At 42.3% G+C, this 19,737-nt stretch overlaps 1 protein-coding gene across 5 annotated transcripts in view; it reads left to right on the forward strand.

Moving 5' to 3' along the window:
• LHX2 (LIM homeobox 2) overlaps window positions 1-19,432 on the forward strand; it is a 34,955-nt gene extending 15,523 nt beyond the window's left edge. For all 5 annotated transcript variants that reach the window (XM_049831625.1, XM_049831622.1, XM_049831623.1 and 2 more), the window contains exons 3-5: window positions 102-484; window positions 8,804-9,009; window positions 16,440-19,432. In XM_049831625.1, the coding sequence (XP_049687582.1) occupies window positions 102-484; window positions 8,804-9,009; window positions 16,440-16,727 (877 nt within the window). In that variant the 3' untranslated portion in view covers window positions 16,728-19,432. The remainder of the gene's footprint in view (window positions 1-101; window positions 485-8,803; window positions 9,010-16,439) is intronic.
• The last annotated feature ends 305 nt before the right edge of the window (window positions 19,433-19,737 follow it).

The raw sequence follows: 19,737 nt of genomic DNA on the forward strand, positions 1-19,737 counted from the left end.
CTCCCTCTGCCGCCCTCCGGGCGGACCCGACGAAGGGGGCGGGGGGGGGTGGTGGGGGGGATGCGCCTCTCACCGTCTCCTCTGGCCGTTCTGTTTTGCAGGAGGTTTTCGGTGCAGAGATGCGCGAGGTGTCACCTGGGGATTTCTGCCTCCGAGATGGTCATGAGAGCCAGGGATTTGGTATATCACTTAAATTGCTTCACTTGCACCACTTGCAACAAGATGCTGACCACCGGCGATCACTTTGGCATGAAGGACAATCTGGTGTACTGCCGCCTCCATTTCGAGACTCTCATCCAGGGGGAGTACCAGGTGCATTTCAATCACTCGGATGTAGCCGCTGGGAAGGGCCCGGCATTGGGAGCGGGCTCTGCCAATACTTTGGGACTGCCTTATTACAACGGCGTGGGGACTGTCCAGAAGGGGAGACCCAGGAAAAGGAAGAGCCCAGGGCCTGGGGCAGATCTGGCAGCCTACAACGCAGGTAAGAGACCCCCACCTTCCCCCAGAACAATTCAGAGGGTTTGTTTCTGTTCGCTTCCAAAGGGGGATTGCCGTTTATTTTAGCTTAAACCGTTAATAATAGTTTAGCTGCAGCATAATTATTGAGATCAAGTGCTGTCAAACTGCAATTACAGAAGCTAATATGTTAGCGTTTTTCACTTCAGCTGGAAATAAAATGTTTTGAAGCAAGGTCATCTGGTTAAGGAGGGGGAGAAGGGGGAGTGTAGCCTGAAATAAAATCTGGAAACCAGAGACTGTAAGTTAGCACTTCAGAGAGCTGTGAATTTTCTTTAGTACCTACGCTCGAAGGCTGCCGATGGGTGAATTGTTCTGCCCTTGTCCTGAGCTCTTGCACCTCAGACTTTTGGAAGGGAAGAGGGAGGAAGGAAGAAAGCGGTTATTTCCCAAGGACCCGCTGCGGGGGCGGATGGGGGGGCGCAGGGCTGGGGGGGGGCGCAGACCGCGGGCGGGGGCTGCAGGCAGCAGGTGTCTGCAGGCGGCCTCCGGTCTGCTCCTACCGGGACGAGTTCGGCTGGAGTTTTGTTCGTCAGATGTGACGCGGAGAAGAGCGGGGAAACTCCCAGCATCCCCTTTCGGAATAAAGCCTGGCTGCCCCCAGTCGCAGCCCCTGCCTCTTCGCTGCGGTGGGCAGCGAGGGGAAAGGGCGCAAACCCGGCAGCAGCCACGAACCCGCGGTCCCGACAGAAACTCTGTCCCTCGGGCTCTCTGCGCCCAGCTGCTAACTTTCGGATGTGTTTCCTCGTTTAACCTCCCCACCGCGGCACCGTCATTTTGCAGGCAAAGGAATTCGAGCGGTCTCCTGCTTCCCCCCATCCCCTCGCTCTTCTTCCTCCCTGTAACTGCCCACCAGAGCGGCTGTGATCCCTGGGGCTGCCGGCACCGCTCCTTGTGTGCAACTGGAAAAAGCCCCCAAAAGAAAATTCTTAGATCTTGATTCTGTTAGAAGAATCCAAGGCGGAGGTGGGGTTTCCTTCAGACCCGAGTTTCCCGAAGCTGTGCGCTCAGCTGTCCCGTTAGACCCCGGAGACGAAACTCGTTCGCCTCTTTCCTTGCGTTGCTTCAGCGGTGCCTGCGCTTCTCCGCTGCTTCGAGCATCTTTTCTTTTTTTAACCCGCGAAGTTCAGACGCGTCCCATAGGGCGCAGGTTTACCTTTAGCAGCTATTTATTTATTTATTTATTCCTTCATTCATTTTCTCCCCGGGGAGGGCGTTAGGTGAAGGCCAAGTTTGCTGCCGTTTGGTTGGAGCCGCACCTCTGCGCGCCCCGGCTGCCCCGGGCTGGCAGCTCCGGGGGGGGGGGGGACGGAGACCGAGGGCGAGGGCCGGGCCGTGGGGGGCTCGGGCTGGACTGCTGCTCCGCCAGCACCGAGGGGATTCGGGGGCGAGGGGAGGCGGCCCCGGCGGGAGGATGAGGCTGCGGGTGTTTTGCGCCTAAAGACAGAGCAACAGCAGCGACGAAATGGAGCGGTTTGCAGTGAAAATGGCAGGGGGAGAAGGCGCATCTCTAAGTGGCAAACGCACCTCGGGAACAAAACTGCCAGCTATTATTGGTTTAACTAATTGCTGAATAATTTGGAAATAGTGCAGAAATCAGTAGCAGTCCCAGTGGTGAAGGCTGATGAAAGGTGTATGTAGTGTTCTCGCGAGTAACAGTTGAGCTTTAAAACATAGGTAAAAATATGCGTCTTGCCCGTTTAAAAAGTCTCCTTTTCGGAGGGATTAGATTTTAATTGTCCTTCCGCTGTCTCCCTGTGCAGGGCAGATGTTCAGATTCAAAGGACCTCTAAACCGAACCAGCGGCATCTGTCCTGGATGGGAGCACAGCCTGAGAAAGTCTTACTGCTCCCTGACTTCCTAAATAAACCGTCTTTAACTGTGTTTTTTAAAATTCGTTTTCAAAATAATTGACCTCCTCTTTTTTGGTCTTTTAATTTTTGTTTAGAGACTGCAACTGAAGCTTAAGAGATCTTCCTCGAGGAACCTTTGGCTTCTTTGCTTAAACTATTTATCTACTTAACTATTTACTAAACCAATAATCGACTAATTTATACGATAAGTGCCATTGATCTTGGAAATCAGACCAGGTTGCCCGTTGATGTAAAATTTCACAAAGTAACAAATTATTGCAAAGCCTGCGACTTTGTGCCTTTTAAAGGGAAACCGTTTAAAAGCGTGATAATTTTTCTTTTATTTTTAATGGAACTTCTCATTTCCTTCTCAGAAATGCACTAGAAATGCACAATATTGTCCTCTGAGGGGATCTGTTGCTGGCAATTTGTGTAGAATACTTTGTGTAAATAAATCTACACCCAGAGGTGGTGGGAAAAGAGGGACCCGTAAACTTAGGCAGAGTCGAGACTGGAATTATTTTGTAAATTGCAGCAAATATTCATCTGCAACACGATTTGGACTGACTCTTTTTTTTTTTCTTTTTTTTTTTTTCTCTCTACTTAAACAAGCCTCCGTTTGCACGGGGATGGTGGGTTTTAGATGTGGATAGAGCCTGACAAGTGGAAAATAGCTTAGAAGGATGCTGGAACTTCAAAAAGATTTCTTTTTCTTTCTTTCTTCTTCCTTTTCTTTCTTTTTTTTTTTTTTTAAGTGTGTTCCTGTGATCATAATTTCTTCTTTCACTTGTTGGAATGGAGTTTGATGGTTTTTTTTTTTTTAGGTCAGTAAATCAATGGCTGAAAGCTTGCTGAACACAGAAGCACCTGTAAAGAATTCTGAATACTCCCTTTGTGAATTAGACCCCAAACCTCCCACAGCCTGCTATATTTTATTCATTTGTATCTAGCCTGTCTTTAATGTGAAGCCACTAAAATATCCTCGAAAATGACAGATGTATTGCGCAAACTTGGGGCGCGACGAGCTGATAAAACACCCATAACCTGTGCAAACGGCGAAGGTACTAACACATCCTTCCTTCCTTCACTAGCAGGAAGATCCAGAGCGGTTCAGTAAGAAGGTGACTGACTGTCTAGGCTAGATACACCCCCCGGGGGCTGGGGGCGGCTCTTGGCCGGGGGTCGGGAGCCTGCCGAGCGGCTGGTCCCGCTCCCCGGGCCCGGCGGCCGGTCCCGCAGCACCGGGGCTCGGTCCGGTCCCTCCCCTCCCCGCACCCCCCGGGGCCGACCGGAGCTGACCCTCCGAACGGGCTTCGGCAAAAGCCTGGGGTTGGGTTTTGTTTGGTTGGGGGCTTTTTTTCTCGTTTTTTTTCCCCCCTGACGAAAACGGGAAAAGCCTGGAAAGTTTTGAAGAGCGAATTTCTCTTTCTCTCCTCCTTTCCCCTGGGACCAAAAGCTCAGCAGCAGCTTTCCTGCGAGGGCGGTGGCAGAGCGAGCGGACGGGAGTCGCAGCTTAAAAACGGATGTCTCGCAGCGATTTCCTAAGAAAAATCAGAGTTCCCTTCTTTCCCCTCTCCTCCTGCTTCTCTCCCTCCTCCTCCTCCCCCCCCCCCCCCCCCCCCGTGGTCACCTTTCGGGCTCCCGCGGGCGCGGAGCATCTGGCCCCTCCCCGGGGGGCTGGGGCTGGGGTCGGGGCAGGGGCAGGCGGAGGGGCTGGGGTCGGGGCAGGGGCAGGCGGCCGGCCCTGCTCGCCCCCCCCCCCCAAAGGGCGAGCGGGACCTCGGGAGCGCTCCCCCCCCCCATCTCTCTCTCCCCAGGGAGGCTGCCGTGGCGCAGGGCCGGGGGGGTGTCCCTGGGGAAGAGCACGGCGGGGCGAACCCCCCCCCCCCCCCCCACCCGGGGAGGGGAGCGGAGCCCGCTCCGGCTCCGCCAGCCCCTTCCCCCGGCCCGGTGGGCAGCGAGAGGAGCCCGGCTCGGCCGGGGCTGCCCGGGTTAATCGCGGCGCTCAGGGAATTACCGCGCACTCGCACCGGCTATTCAGCGCCATTCAATTGGCTTAATTGAGGGGAAAAAAAAAAAAAAAAAAAAAAAAAAATCCCCCTCCGCCGCTGGCTCCTCCCGCAGAGCCCGGGGCCCGGCGCGGCCCCTCTCCGGACCCTTTGTTCTCCGGCCCGGGCCAACCTCTCCCCCTAGAGGCACCGCGGCCCCGGGGGGGGGCGGCCCGGACCCCGGGAGGCAGCGGGACACGCAGCCCCTTTTGTCCGAGGAGGCTGAGGAAGGCCGGTTCGGGAAGGAGGGTTCCTAGTCCCAGCTCTGCTCCTCTCTCGGCGCCTTGGGATGCTGAGCCGGGAATACGGCCGCTCCCTGAGACGGGCCGCCTCCCCCTCTTCCAAAACCACCTCTGGAAATGTCAGGGCTGAGGCAGCGCTTTCTGCGCCTGTTGCCCCGAGGGCTGGGCAGGGGGACCCTCCGGCCGATGCCGCCTTTCGGAAGCAGGGAGGGGACCTTGCCTGCTCCAAGTGCCGCAGCTTCACCCCTTTCAGTCCCAGTTGTGGTGAGGAGTTCAGGCGTCCGCCTTCCCCGAGTGTCTTCTCCTTCCACCAGGGAGAAAGACTCTGCCTCTGCTCCTGTCCCAAGTACCGTTCAGAGGGCTCTGTCTCACTTTTGTCCCCTTCAAGGATGCGGGTCCCACAAAGTCCTTTACACACTCCTGCCGAACAGCAATTAAGGCTGCACCCCTGCCCAGCCTGGTTAATCACAAGTTCCCTCTCCAGGCAGCAGAAGGTTAAAACACCCCCTTGACTCTTATTACAGAAGGAAAGGGGAGTATGTTCCTGAGCCACTGAATAGGGAGAGCTGCTCCATGCACCAAATGTGTCTCTTGTTTCATCGTTCTTTTGGAATCAGGATTAGTTTGCTTTCTTTTTGGGTAATTTAACATGTCAAACACAAGCTACTAAGAACAAAAGTTCCCCCAAAGGAAATTCCTCTTTCCCATCTTCGTCATGTGCCATGTACTTAGCGACCTACTGACTACTAAGCGCGTGCTTTGCCCCAAACTGGGACATGTTGGGGGGGTGATCTGACGATCTGACTGCAAAACAGTGCTCCCAAGTTTTCTTCTTCAAATAGCATTTGTCACAAAGATAACAACAGCACGTCCTGCTTTACACTCATGTTGCTGTTTTTAGAGATGGTATTATGCATTATCCTGCTGAGGTTATTTTGGTCACCAATACCAAAATACAATGTTGTAATCTTAGGTTCTGGTGATGCTCTCCGTGGACATCACCATCTTGTGGCCAAGGGGATATTTGTACCGTGGTGCTAATGGAGGAGGCTGTAAGAGCTGGCCACTGGCGAGACCAGCCGAAGGACAGGAGGGCAATGGCCTGGACGTGGGCACTGGGGAAAGGCGCAAGGGCCTTAGAAATGTTGTAGGGTCAAAAAAGAGAGTTGGCACCACTGCGGAATTTGTTTTATCACAAAATAGGAATGAAACGTTAGTTAATTTAAGACTCCTCTATTCGACCAGAATTTTACCAACTGTATTTCTGAACTCCCAGCAGGAGCTCTAGATGCTGGAATGGAAATTGAATGGAAATCTTACATACGGGTAGTTCAACAATTCCTTTGGGGGATATATGGGGACACCACAAAGGAACAGGGAAGAAGTGCCTGGAAAACTGAGGGTTGCGTGAGGAGCACCTACGGTGTTGGTCTTACACCGTGATGCCTTTTGCAGAAACTCCTCAGCACTTAAAACCTCCACATGCTTACACCTTTGGCCCGTTCTGTATCTCTGTGTCTGCAACATCCATAGACGGTTCAGATTCTGAGAGAAATGCATACAGTATTAGACCTAATATAATAGGCTTTTGAAGATGGTGCCAGGCACCAAAACCAAATACAAGAGGGGAGTTGGCACTAAGCAGGAATATTTATGTCATATCGGGTGATGCCTGGGGGTACCGAAAGCACTTGCGCAAGACAATGAACAGCAGACACCCTTGTGCACTTTCAAAATCTGTACTATAACTTTCTTCATAGAAAAGAACAGTATTTTGCCAGTCACAAATGGTACATATTTACTGTCATTTTAATACTATTTTTATTTAGTAGATGAGGAGGTAAAAATACGAGAAATTCAAAGAGTAAATTGTTCATTGTCTTATCAGTGCTTGATGAAAAGCTGATACTCTCATTCCATTCTGGGATGGTTTAGAATCACTTTTACTTCCTTGGATCCTGAATGTATCTCATTCTCTATGGAACAAGTTAAAATCCAACCACTTGCAGCCCTAGGGTTTGTTTTGCTGCATATTAACATGAACAGATCTCAGTCCTTCAGACAGAGATTTTGATGCATTTCCTCCTATGTCTCTGCCTTGTTATTTCTGGGAGGGTTTGAAAGCATTTAAGATAACACACAGAGGTCTTTTCCATTACTAACATCTAAAATTCTGTGAGTACATTTTAAAACCAAGCACTGCTTGGTTTGACATTTCCATAATAGAGTTTGCTACCAGCAATATAGTTTCAGTATTCTTTACATCAGGAATTGTAGCTACGAAGGAGACTGGAGCACGTGGGATGACCCCAGTTTGGCAACTAGATCTCAGCTCTTCAACCAGGAAAGATTTTGCTACTTTCCATCCAGCTCCATTAATACTGCATTTTTGCTATCTCCTTTAAAGCCTTTTAAATTCAGGTGCTTCCAGTCTTTCCACACCACAGGAAAACAAGCAGAAATGCTTCTTATTGCTAGAATTTGGCACAAGATACTTAGGTCTGGAAAGGATTTATACAAATGTACGCACATGCATGCACACACGCATACATACACACACATTTATATATACAGTACAATTTTTTTAAGCTGTTTTTTAAATTATAGGAGTACAGAAACACACAGAAAAGTTTAGGGCTTCAGACACTTTCTCTGTATCTATTAAACAAACATGCTTTTGGTCTTAAAGCTGAATTTTTGCAGGCCTTGCTCTATATTGTGCCATTATCTTTTTAGAAGGTTTTGAAAAGCTAAAGTTTGCAAAGCAGCTACTGTACATGCTGCAAAACTGCTCTTTATAGAATCTGTATGCATTTTGACTTATGAGTACATGCATTTTATGTATATTTTTTAAAACTGTTTTTAATGTACGCCTTTCAGGATTTGTATGTTTTCAATAGGGCTGAAAACCTCTGATGGATAGCATGAATTTAGAGTAAAACTATAAAGACATGTCTATGAGATGTACTCGGTTGTAATGAACCAGCAGTAATGGACAATTGAAAACAAATCTGTTTATGTGTTTAAGAAATTCACCAATAATTCACTTTTTAAAATATTTTTTTTTTCTAATTTTTTTTGCAGGCAACATAGAACAGAGATAGTAGTCATTTTTCATTACTTTTAACATAAAACTTAAAGGAAATTAAAAGGGAGCTGCAGATATTGGAACAGAAAAAAGCAAATTAATGACAGTTTCTCAGAGCTAATTTTCAGTTATATCCCTGATTTAGTGGATTTAAGCTCGGTCCTTAATGTTATTTTAAGAGTTTTTCTATGGTTTACTGTATGCACAAATAAATGAAAAACTACTTTTGGTCTATGAGATTATTTTGCTTGGCATGCAACATTTAATACTACTTGACAATTATTGTAATGTTCCTTGCTCATAGACTTCCTTTACAGGCTTTACGGTTGATTTATGCAAATGTATCAATCAGTGTCATTCAGTGATTTCAAAAGGATAGAACAGAATTGATCATTCAAACTAGTATTTGCAAATACTTTTTAAAAAAAAGGAAATATAAACATTTAAATAATTAAAAAGATATTTTTAATTTGGCATGCCAGTGATGCATTGTATTAACAGCTTTATTTCTTTAGCTAGTCAAATTGTAGTCATAATTTGCTGTCTGGTACCCACAAACTTTATTTCTTTTATGGTGTTTCATTTAATGGTCTCTCTTGTACTCTACAGGGTTTAGTTTGATGGCGGAAATAATTATAATTTTAACTGGTCTGTTCCATCGAGATTTAAGTGGACTGTATTGTACAGCTTGCTTTGTACGTTACAATGCAATTTATAGTGATACAAAGTACATTAAAACACTTTACAGAGTTGAGGACAGCTACTGTCCTACAAGCAGAAAGTGGAGGAAAGGCTGTGTGGAGATGGAGGGAAGAAAAAAGGAAACAGACCTGACATTTTAAAAGCCATAAAGAGGCAGGTGAGGGTCCTTGCAGGCTGGTTATTGTAAGGGAAAAATAGAAGATGCAGAAATGGAGGGGAAGGCAAGTAGGATTTGTACCAGTACAATACATGCCATGGTATGTTATTTTAATTGCTGCACTCAGATGAACTGCAAACAATGTTGGTCACAGAGCAATAGATTTACACGCCTTTCCCTCTTGTTGCCTTAAGCTTTAAGTTGCAATGAAAACGATGGTGACCACCTGGATAGAGACCAGCAATACCCCAGCAATCAAAAAACAAAGCGTATGAGGACATCATTCAAACACCACCAGTTGCGGACAATGAAGTCATACTTTGCTATTAACCACAATCCTGATGCCAAGGACTTGAAACAGCTAGCTCAGAAAACTGGCCTGACCAAAAGAGTTCTTCAGGTAAGAAGAGCAGTCTTTTGTCTTGAAAAGTAAATAAAATATCGATTTTATATTTAAAATGCCATGGGTTTTGCTGATTTTCAAGTTTTTCTTAATCATTCATACGTTTTGTGAGACTTCAGTTAAATCCTAGAAAGTATGGGAAAAGTTATTTCTTTTCAGTTTCTCAAAAGCAGATCACTTGGGTTCTAATTTCTAATGACAGTTATGATGCTTTGGGGCCCTGCTTGTTTTCCTATAGTTAGTTAATTCTGGTGCATGTTTTAGCTTCCAATCTGCTGCAAGAAAAGGTTAATTATTTTAGTTAGTGTGTTCACTGTAAATAGAGAGCTCTTAATTTAGAAATTACTGTGAATGTTTACCTTTATAAGAAATTAATCAGCAGTTTGAATTTATTTTATCAGGACAATATCTTTTCTTTCATAAGCGAAGTGGACATAAATTTAATTTTTCAAAGATGAATTTTTAATTCATAGTTTAGTAACTTAGCATGAAAGGAGACTGCATTTTAAAAGTACTTTTTCTCTGAAAGCTGGATTTTTCTTGCTTCACGGATATACTCTCCGTTTGAACTCTTATGGGAAGCAAAGGTGAGAATATTAGTTGATTCAGCTCCATTTTAATTTATAGTTCGGATTCAAGAAGTTAGTTTTAATGGGCACTTATCCAAATAACTATACCTAAATTTGGGCATGTAGGAGTCATGGCACCCTGAAATTTTTAAATGGGTCTTAATTGTAAAAAATGGTTTGTGAACTTCATAGAGACAGGTAGGGCTCAGAGACAGTCTCCTGGGAAAGCATCGTGGACAGCTCTCGCAAATTCACAGGCAAGTGGAGGGCAGTAGACAAAAAACATTGAGAAAAACTGAATTCACTGGAGAGATTCTGGACCTTACAGTGTTAATACCTAACAGAAGAAGGAATAAAGGTTTTGTAGGCTTCCCAGTAAAAACTACTAATGAAAAACCATACGTAATTACTTCTCTTGGGTACATCCTCCATAGCTGGATTTTTTTCTGTGTTTTTATGAGGTTGATTTGTGGTGGTGGAACAGATTCCTCTGATATAACTAGCACACATCCTAACACTTGACGTAGTGTCTCTCATAGCAGCTCTCCTTTATCCATGCACATGGGCGAAATAATTTACTGCACTTGTCTATCCTTATTTTGATAATTCTCCTTTATTTTACCCTCAGAGTTTAGACACTTCTATTCTGCCCATTACAGTGCACTCACACCTGAATTATCCGAGAAATTTCACACAGTGCATTAAGAAATGAGATCAGTGTCTAGAAAGTGTCTTTCTCTTGATCATCTTTCTGTTCTCTCTCCTCACTCCACACCAACTTTGACTTCCATCTCTCTCTTCCCTTTTCACCTAATGGGTCTTTCCTTCCATCTTTTTCCCAAGTTATTATCTCTGTTTCTTCCTTCCTTTTCAGAATGTATTTCCCTGTCTCCAAAACTGGACTCCACGTCTTCATTACACTTCAGTTCCTCCTTCAGTTTCTTCATTGCTTTTGTTTCCATCTTAAACATATCACGTCTTGCAGTTTCAAGGTGCATAGGGGTTCCTCTTTTTTTGTAGCAGACCCTTACAATTCCACTAAACTTTTTTTATCGTTTCAGTAATTGGTGTTTCACTTCTTTTACTTTCACCATTAAATACTCCTTTATGCCTGGTGTCCTTTAGCTGAAGAGTGGTGGAAGATGATAGTTGGTGGTGAGGATTGCACCCGGAGGATGATGCTGTTAGCGGCAATTCAAGAAAATGATTCAGAGTGACACTTTGTCCAGTATCACTTGAGTTTTCCTGTCCGTTACGAGCACACTCTACTCCATGGTCCTGGACTTTTTGTTTGAAAATTAATTTGGGCCATGAAAAAACAAACTTGGGTTTTTTTTCAATTTTAGAATTTTTGCGCCCAATTGGTTTATCTCTAACCTGTGAGAGGCAATTTTTCAAACACTGAAGTTCACCTACATGAGTTTCAGGGATGCTCTTTGCTGGGGAAAACTCTTTGTGATGTTGGTTACTGAGATAGTGTCACTTGTTAATTCTTTTGAGCCAGAAAGGTTGGCATTCTGTCTGTGTCATTTATTGAACACGAAGTAATTCACTGACACTATTGATCTAAACAAGCATCATTAGTATTAGTCTGTCTTACATACCAAAGGCGCATGGACTCCCAGGCGTACGTGCATGCTTGCCAGTAGTAAATCCTCCGCGTTCCCTATGTTGTTATTAGGGGTCTTTGTAAGCTGTTGTATTTTCTGTATCTTCAGATCTCAGTTCAGCTGATGAAGGATTGTGGCTCTTTGTATATAATTAATAGAATACACTTTAATAGAAAATGCAAGGCAGCAGATCAGGAGAAACAGATTATCTCGTTCTGAAACCAGTGTACTTCCCTAACACACGTAGTAGAGTTCCCAGTGATTTAGGAAACAGCCATAGTGCCCTTGCTATATAGACAGTCCCACATAACATGTAATGAGGGCACTTCGTTTGTAGATGAGCAGAGAATTTGACCTTATTCTTAATGATCTGTGATATCAGGTTTGGAAGACCTGACTTCTGTCTTTGCTTTGTATACAATTAGTCATCAGCTACACATGTCCAGAAGTGGAATGGCATGGAAATGTAACATACCGCTTCATGAATTACATTTCCTTCAGTGGCTTTGTAATGCAGACTATTTTTTGTAAGTAGCCACATTCGAATCACAGTAAGCCTATTTATATTTTTAACCCCTATTTTTATTTATTTTCATTCCAGTTTAGCTTTATATTTGCAATTTAATTCATACACCTCTTGTACTGCAGCTGGGGAGCACAAACCCATTATTGTAAGCTATCATTCATAGCTAAAGTGACCAGCTAATTGTGAGCTAACTAACTGGCATAAAAGTTCCTTTTCTGAGAATTGATCTTCCTTTTTGTGAGTTTCGAAAAGGGAGGTGGAAATAGATAGCCCTAAGAAGATACGGCTATAGGTATGCACCTCTTCCTTCTGTGGGAGTCTGGAGTATGATTATTCATGGCAAAAGCAGTTTAGGAACATAAAGCATTACTTTTCAGTGGGTTTTGTACACTGCTTATTCTTTCTTGAATCACTCCCCACTAAAGTTGCTGCGAAAACCCTGTGAGGATTACTGCATGCATTTGGACTTTGCTAATTCAGTTTCCAGTAGTCAACAAACATGAAAAATTTTCACAGTCGTGCGTGGGTACCCTGCACTACCTTTCAGTGAAGATTTGCTTTAGGCTAGCATACTGCAGACTCTTTACCAAGCCCTCATTCATGAAATATCCCATAATTCCCCTTTAACTGTGTGTTTACTGATTACAGCAGAGTAATCAGAATGTGTGTGCAATGAGTGAATGTAGTTTGCTTTATGGCGCAGCATCTTTTATATTTTTGTTTCTCCGCTTACTAGTTAGTAAAATCCAGTAAACCTAAATGTCTCCAGGTAGCTGCGTGAATGAGGAAAATTGTGTTTAAAATTTTGTTTCTAGCAGAAGCTATTCATACAACTAATATGTAACAGTTGCAACAATGGAGGTGTTTGTTACAAACAAGAAAATAAAGTTATCGAAAGTGATTAGATGATCTCATTCACCACAGCATCCAGATCCTTTACCATACTGAGCATATATATTTTCAATACTTCCCTATCATACGGAGATGTTATTTTATTCCTATTTTACTTGATGGAGACAGTGAGTTAGCTGCACAGATCACTGAAGAGATAGTATAGTATTTTAACTGCAGTAAATATTATTCTGCCTAGCTGCTGAGTTGCCCAGCTACAGGCATCCAGCCCCGCTAATCAGAATGTGGTAGCATCAGTGGTGGGTCTCGCAGCTGCTTTTATTTTTCAGTGGGAGTTTTGGTCCATATTTTCCCCTTTGATTTGAAATAGCTCAGCCTTATAATGATACAGTTGGACAGGAAAACACTAAATACTTCCCAATGATTTTGTTTGTTCCTCAGTACTGAAGACCAGATTCCTGATTGTGTAATTGATGTGAGATAAGTCCTTCTGGAACAATTCTTTCAGTTATGTATGTCAGGGTTATTATTTCTGTACTTTACTGTAGCACCGTTACAGGTGCAGGGCCTGAATTGCCAATGTGAGCATACAGCACTATGCCATTCTGCATGGGCAACCCTGGCTTGCCCGCTCTTACACGCTACTTTGCGCAGCTATAAGTAACGACACGGGGCAGTAGAGAAGCAGGCCTACAGTCCTACAACTCAGAAAACAATAGTTTTAATTCTTTCACTACTCTTCAACGTGAGCTGAACACTGTCATATCTTAAGTGCATACCAGAATATCGCTATTGCAATAATTATGTTATCCCTTTCTATCCTAAGACAAGGTATTTTCAGAATTTCAATTAACAAATATTTAGATGTCTTTTCAGTAATAATATGAATATTTATTACTGGACAATTTTAAAGAGCTTTATAAACATTAGCTGATTAACCTTGACAATATCTCAGTGAGGAAGGAAGTGAAAGTAGTCATAGAAGCTCTATTTTTTAATAATACTTAGAAGGTTATGTAATATTTTCTATGCCTAACATGAATTACCACTATTAAAGAGAGAATGGACCATGTTATATGTGCAGCTCCTGAAGGCAGCATGAATGGTCGTTGGTAAGGGCACCTGAGCACAGGTTTTCATATTTAATGGAGGATAAAGGGGAATACATAAACACCAATAATCCTGCTCACTTTCCTTTACATACTACATGTTTCAAATCACAAACAGAAAAAATACCGTAGAGTCTCTCGCCCTGTTAAGGTTAAGGAGCAGTTGGACGTTTAGGAACAATGTAACTAAACAAAATAGTTGTGGTGCCTTCTACAGTTTTACACAATTAAACAAGAAAATTGTTTTGTGAATAGGAATGGGAATGTTACTTATATTTGGGACTACTGCATATATAAGTATGTATATTTTTAATGAACATAAGTGTGAAATTACACAGAAGTATGTGTATATGCAACTGGACTAGTGCTTTTTTCTGTTCTGTTTTATTACTTAACTATGGTACACATACACATCAACAGTGGCAGTCTCTAAGCTTCCATTTCACCTTCATATGTGTTATCCTTTTTATAATTGCTAGAAGGTATATTAAAAACCCCCAAACCCAAATTACTTTGTGGGATGAATACAAATTACCTCTTACTGCAAGGTAAAAAAATCCCATAAATGTTCACGTCGTTGTTTTTTTACCATTCCTAACTAGTTGGCGCTTGAGACTTAGCTGCTTGAATGACCAGAACAAACTGGTTTGCTTCACTTGCATCCCCTGCACACAAGGCTCCTCACCTCGCTCAGAACCCCACGCACACAGTTCCACACCTCCCTTCTCGCGTGGCTCCGAGTGAACGGTCATGGGAGAGGACACTGGTTGTGAAAGTGTAAGGCAAAAAGACCACATTTGGGTTTGCCTCATTTTGACCACATCGCTGGCCTTTAATGGGTTTACCACTATAATGCGCTATGTTATAAAATCATGAGTATATTTTTACCTGTGCTAGTTTAGGAGAAGATTTTTGTTTTCTTGTCATATATGAAACAGACAAATAGCCTTTAAAGCAAGTGTTTTAACAAAGGGAATGCCAACATAAACTGTTTTAAAATACTGAGCTTTCAGAAACAGGGACCTGTAGGGATGTGATTTATGCACAGCCCGTGAATGCAGATCCTACGGCCACTGCTAGGATTTGTGCCTGAGGATTACTTCCTCGTGGCATCCCCTGGAAAGAGCGTGAGAGAGAGGGTGTGCACCTTAAAGACCCTTGGCTGGGAGAGAAAGCTTTCCAGAGAAAAAGTAAGAGTGCTCAATAGGTGGATTTGGGGCTGAGCATCCACAGATGAGAAGAAAACCAGTCAGAGGAAAACCAGCTGAGACATGTTCATCAGTTCTAACTGCGGCTGGCGAGCTGCGAGTGCAAGGAGAACGCCTTACAGGACTGCCCGTATTTACGTATCGCTCTTCCGTTAGCGGTCTGGCTTAAAGCGGATCCTATGGCAGGGGCCGTGCTGTTTCAGAGGTAGAGGTCAGAATTTCTGTACAGGTTGGTGTTGCCTCGTGAGTTCCACGCACTCCGTTTCCCTGTACAGGCCACAGAGGAGAAATCTGATGGAGGTACTGTGTGGCTATGAGGATCCTTTCACTCGCTCGGTTCCTTTCTCCGACAGATACAAAGATGATGAGGCTCATTGCATCTGGAACGGAAAGACTTGGTCCTATTCCTTGTAGCAGGTCAACGTGAGGACAGTAGGATCAAGACTGAGTCCATTGTAAAGAATGTAACAATGACAAAGGCCTTCTGATAAATAAGCACAGTGAAATTTCAGCTGGTTGTAGCAGTAAAATCACTTGGTATCAACATATGTCAGGTTGAACACGGGGTATTTAACGACATTTTCAAATTTAGTCAAAGTAATATGGTGTACCTAGGTTTCATGCAAGTTTCACAAATGCATTTTATTTATCTGTTTTCAAATAGGTCAGAAAAATATTTTATCTTTAAACAAATCCAGCAGACAGTGGAAAGCATTATTAACTTGAACCTAAACACTGAAATTTAACTGAGAAAGATGAAGTCATAGCTTTTGTCCTTCACTCATAGATAATAATCAGATAACGCAAGAAGTAGCAATCTTGGAAAAATTTCTGTATGTGGATATAATTTCTACTGAAATGACAGTTTTTAATGCAATGTAGGTCTTTAACACCATTCAAGCCTCTTTTCCCGACATCATTCCAGTACTGAAAACATTTGAAAAAGGAGACTATCATAGGCGAAGGGAGCTGAAGCATTTGAGAAAGAAGAGTAAGAGAAGAGTAAGGAAGAGGGACAGTCCTTTTAGAAAAGTGAGAGCATTGCAGACACCAAGACATGAGAAAGTTCCTGGGAGAGCTCTCAGGGCCCGCAGAGAGGCAGGGTGCTGTGGTCTGTGTCACCCGCTGCTTACGATGGGAGATGGACTTGAGATACGAGGGTGCCGAAACTCGTTATTTTATTATATTCATCAGATGCTTGATGTCTGCCTCATCCAGACAAATACTTCTGGGATTGAGGGCAATCAAGGATTCATGCAGGCTGCCAAATTTCTAAGCATCTTTATACATAGCCTGCACAGAAAGACTCCCGTCCTCCGTCCTTAGTCCACTCCTGTCCCAGGCAGACTGTTTATACAGGATTGCAGGAGAGGGAAAGAGGAATGCTTTACAGGCATGCAGAGGACACTTCTCATCACTAGGGCTACTTTTCTAACATGTTACCAGTAAAAACATCTTCCCAATTCAAGTGTTGGTGAATTTGTGAATATGCTTTTGCTTTTTTAAACACTGCAGCTCTTTAAATGCTACCCTGTTATATTAAACTATTTCAGGTTTGGTTTCAAAATGCTCGAGCCAAATTCAGACGGAACCTCTTACGTCAAGAAAACACAGGGGTGGATAAGACTTCAGACTCAACACTCCAAGCAGGGACCCCATCAGGTCCTGCCTCAGAAATATCCAATGCCTCCATGAGTCCATCCAGCACTCCCACTACTTTAACGGACTTGACTAATCCTACTATGCCTACTGTGACATCTGTCTTGACATCAGTGCCCGGAAGTCTTGAGGTTCATGAATCTCGAAGTCCTTCACAGACAACCCTTACAAACCTTTTCTGATGACTCTTTCTTAATAATTTCTTTAAAAAAGAAATTATTCTTAGCTGAAATTCCAAGTGTATTTTAATAGAGGCTTTGAGCAACTGACTAACCACGATTAGGATCTCTCCTAAAAAACAGAAGGAAATGTAGTGTTCTGGTATTATGGAGTATGGACTGAAGAATAACTTGGAAGATCTATTGCAACACAACATTTGTGTAACTGTACAGTTTTGTGGACTGAGCAAGGGAAACAGCAATTAATTTAAGTTGGCTAAAGCTTCTGTATTTTCAAAGACTGCCATGTGCCTTATATACTGTTTTATCTACATTCTTTGGATTCCATGTCCACTTCTCTCTTTTTCTCTCTGTATATTTATGACCAGGGCAAAAATGTTAAAGAGTTTGTTACTTTGAATAGTCCTAAGCCTTTCATTGGTTGCTTTGTTGTTTTAGAATTTTAAGGTCGAAGTCTGTTCGAATACCAGAATTTGTAAAATCTAACCAGTAATAAAACCACTTATGGAAACTACTTGGTAATGGCTGCAGTTACATTTAACATTAGTGTCACAATCAAGATAGGCTGGTTGTATTTAAAAGGATTAGAAAACTGCACTTCAAACACAGTATCTGCCTAGGATAAACTCTAAATATGATGTATACATTCCTCCTGTTCCTGAAGTATATATGGGTGAGAAATCCAGCTTGTACAACAGTCTAGCTATCTTCACGGTAGAGAAATAAATAACTGTTAGGTGCAGGTAGAAGTTATCAGATAATGTTAAAATGCAAACAGAAAAACTATACTTAATTTTGCCGCGTGAAAGAAACTTGCCTTCAGCTAGCATTTATGAAAACAATCTTGCTTCTGTGCAAGAGATGGCTTGTCCCATTTCATGGAGGAGGCAAGTGGGGTATCCAACACAATCAGTCCATTACAGAGGTGGATGCTGGGTAAGGTTTTTCCCAGGAAAAAGGCAGAAGTTTTTCAGGTTATTTTACAACACTGGTGGGCAAAGTCGAGGCAAAATTATGTTTTTTAAAGTCACAGCCTTACATTTTTTGTAATGCTTTGAAGGAATAAAAAGCCAAGGAAGAATATGATATTACCGATACTAATAAGAGTGGTTATTCCTTTAACAATTATGGACCTTTCAATACAATTGAATTCCTTCTCCCTAAAAAATCTGTGCAGAATATAACTCATATTTTGAGTTTTTTTCCTGTTGTTTTTAAAGATGCTTTTCTGTAATTAAAGAAATACCTCAGCAAAGTTTAAATATGTATAAGAACGAGTATACACTATGCTGTTTGCCCAGTAGTTTTATAGATTTTGAGTGGTACATAAGATGCATATGGTTGTTCCTTTTCAAACCTGTTACAATCCGTTTATTTCAGTCAAACGTTAAGTTGTATGTGGCTAGCTCTCTAAAACTAATCTGTCGTTCCCCATTGGATCAAAATTGCTAATAGATTATTCCAAATAAACAGCAAGATAGGTGCCAAGATTTGTGTTTGTTGCCCTTTTCAGTGCATTGAAGATGATTTAGTAGGCAAGACTCTTTGGTAACAGTGTTTTGGTTTTAAAAGCCCTACATTTATTCAGCTTTCTCAGCTGAAAATTTGCCATTCTTGTGCAAGCCAAATTCCTATCGAGATCAGTGAGAGATCTCAGAGCATGAGGACTGTGGGATAGAAATGCTGACATAATTAGGTCATTTATTAACCTTTTTCACACTTCAGCTTAAAAAAACCCACAGGTGAGTTACCTGAAAAGCGAGATAGTCCTAAAAAAAATTATAACTAGCTAAGATCTATGAAAGCGATTACGTTCTGGTCACTAAGACCAATAAGCTAGTGTACTTCATTAAGTTTATGCACAATGATGAAACATTAAAAAATATAATTTGGTTTGAATTAATAACTGTTACAGGTTTGTCCAAGGCATTTTTCCTCATAATATAAATGTCTAATAAGGAAATTGTGCTGGTTAGTGGACTGTAAAAGAGTACATATCCGCCTTTCAAAGATACTCAGACACAGAGATTCTGCTGTATGTAATGTTTTGTTCGTTGTCAATTACCTTGGAGATTTTTATTTTTTTTTGACATGCTTAGCTAGATCTTTTCTTGATTTAAAAGGCAATGTTGGTCCACTGTTACATGGATACAGCCCATAATTAAAAACCCTGTGTATTAACCTGTAAACAGTTTTAAAAAACTGAATCCTGAATTCTTAAGTGTTACGGAAAATGTAGCGGATAACAATTCAAATGGTTCTTTAAAGTTGCAGTGCTATTATTTGTGATCTTGTATTTTAACTACCTGAATCCACATGGATGGAAATACCTTTCAAATCAATTTTCAATATTGCCTTTCCAAATAACTGACATTTATGAAGGGGAATACTCTCGTGTTAATCTTATCTAAAATCTATAAGAGACAATTAGAGAAATTGTCTGGTTTAATCGAATCAGGGATTTTGCATATAAATAAGAGACAATATTCTATGTAGGGTCTTTATGTAGGTGCATTAGGATTCACTCACTGGCTCCAATGACCTATGTTGTCCCCATGATTGTTTCAATCCTGTGGTATTGTTTGGTTGTTTAGAGCTTGTTGGTTTTGAATGCTGTACATTTTTTTACTACTGCAATCCTAATGTTTCTTCACATACTTGTACAGTTCCACATTTGATGTATTAGTCTGAAATTCTGTTAAAAACATGAACAAAAATGGAAATGATATTTCTTTGGAAGTGTATTTTTACTGTATATCTAATTTGAACTAGTTGAACATACTTCTTTACATTTTGCATGATAGGTGTGTAGTTCATTTTTTAAATATGAAAGAGACTTAAGAATAACTTAGAATGAGAATATAATGAAACCTATACAAATATGGAAAATACATACAATGATTTGCTACTTTTTGACTCAAGAAACTTTTTGAAATACATTTTACCTAGTTTATTTAAGATAATGCAGATATTTTGTCTTTGAGTTCATACATAATACAGACTATAAAAGGGG

This window comes from Accipiter gentilis, chromosome 29, assembly GCF_929443795.1.
Source record: "Accipiter gentilis chromosome 29, bAccGen1.1, whole genome shotgun sequence".
NCBI lineage: Eukaryota > Metazoa > Chordata > Aves > Accipitriformes > Accipitridae > Astur > Astur gentilis.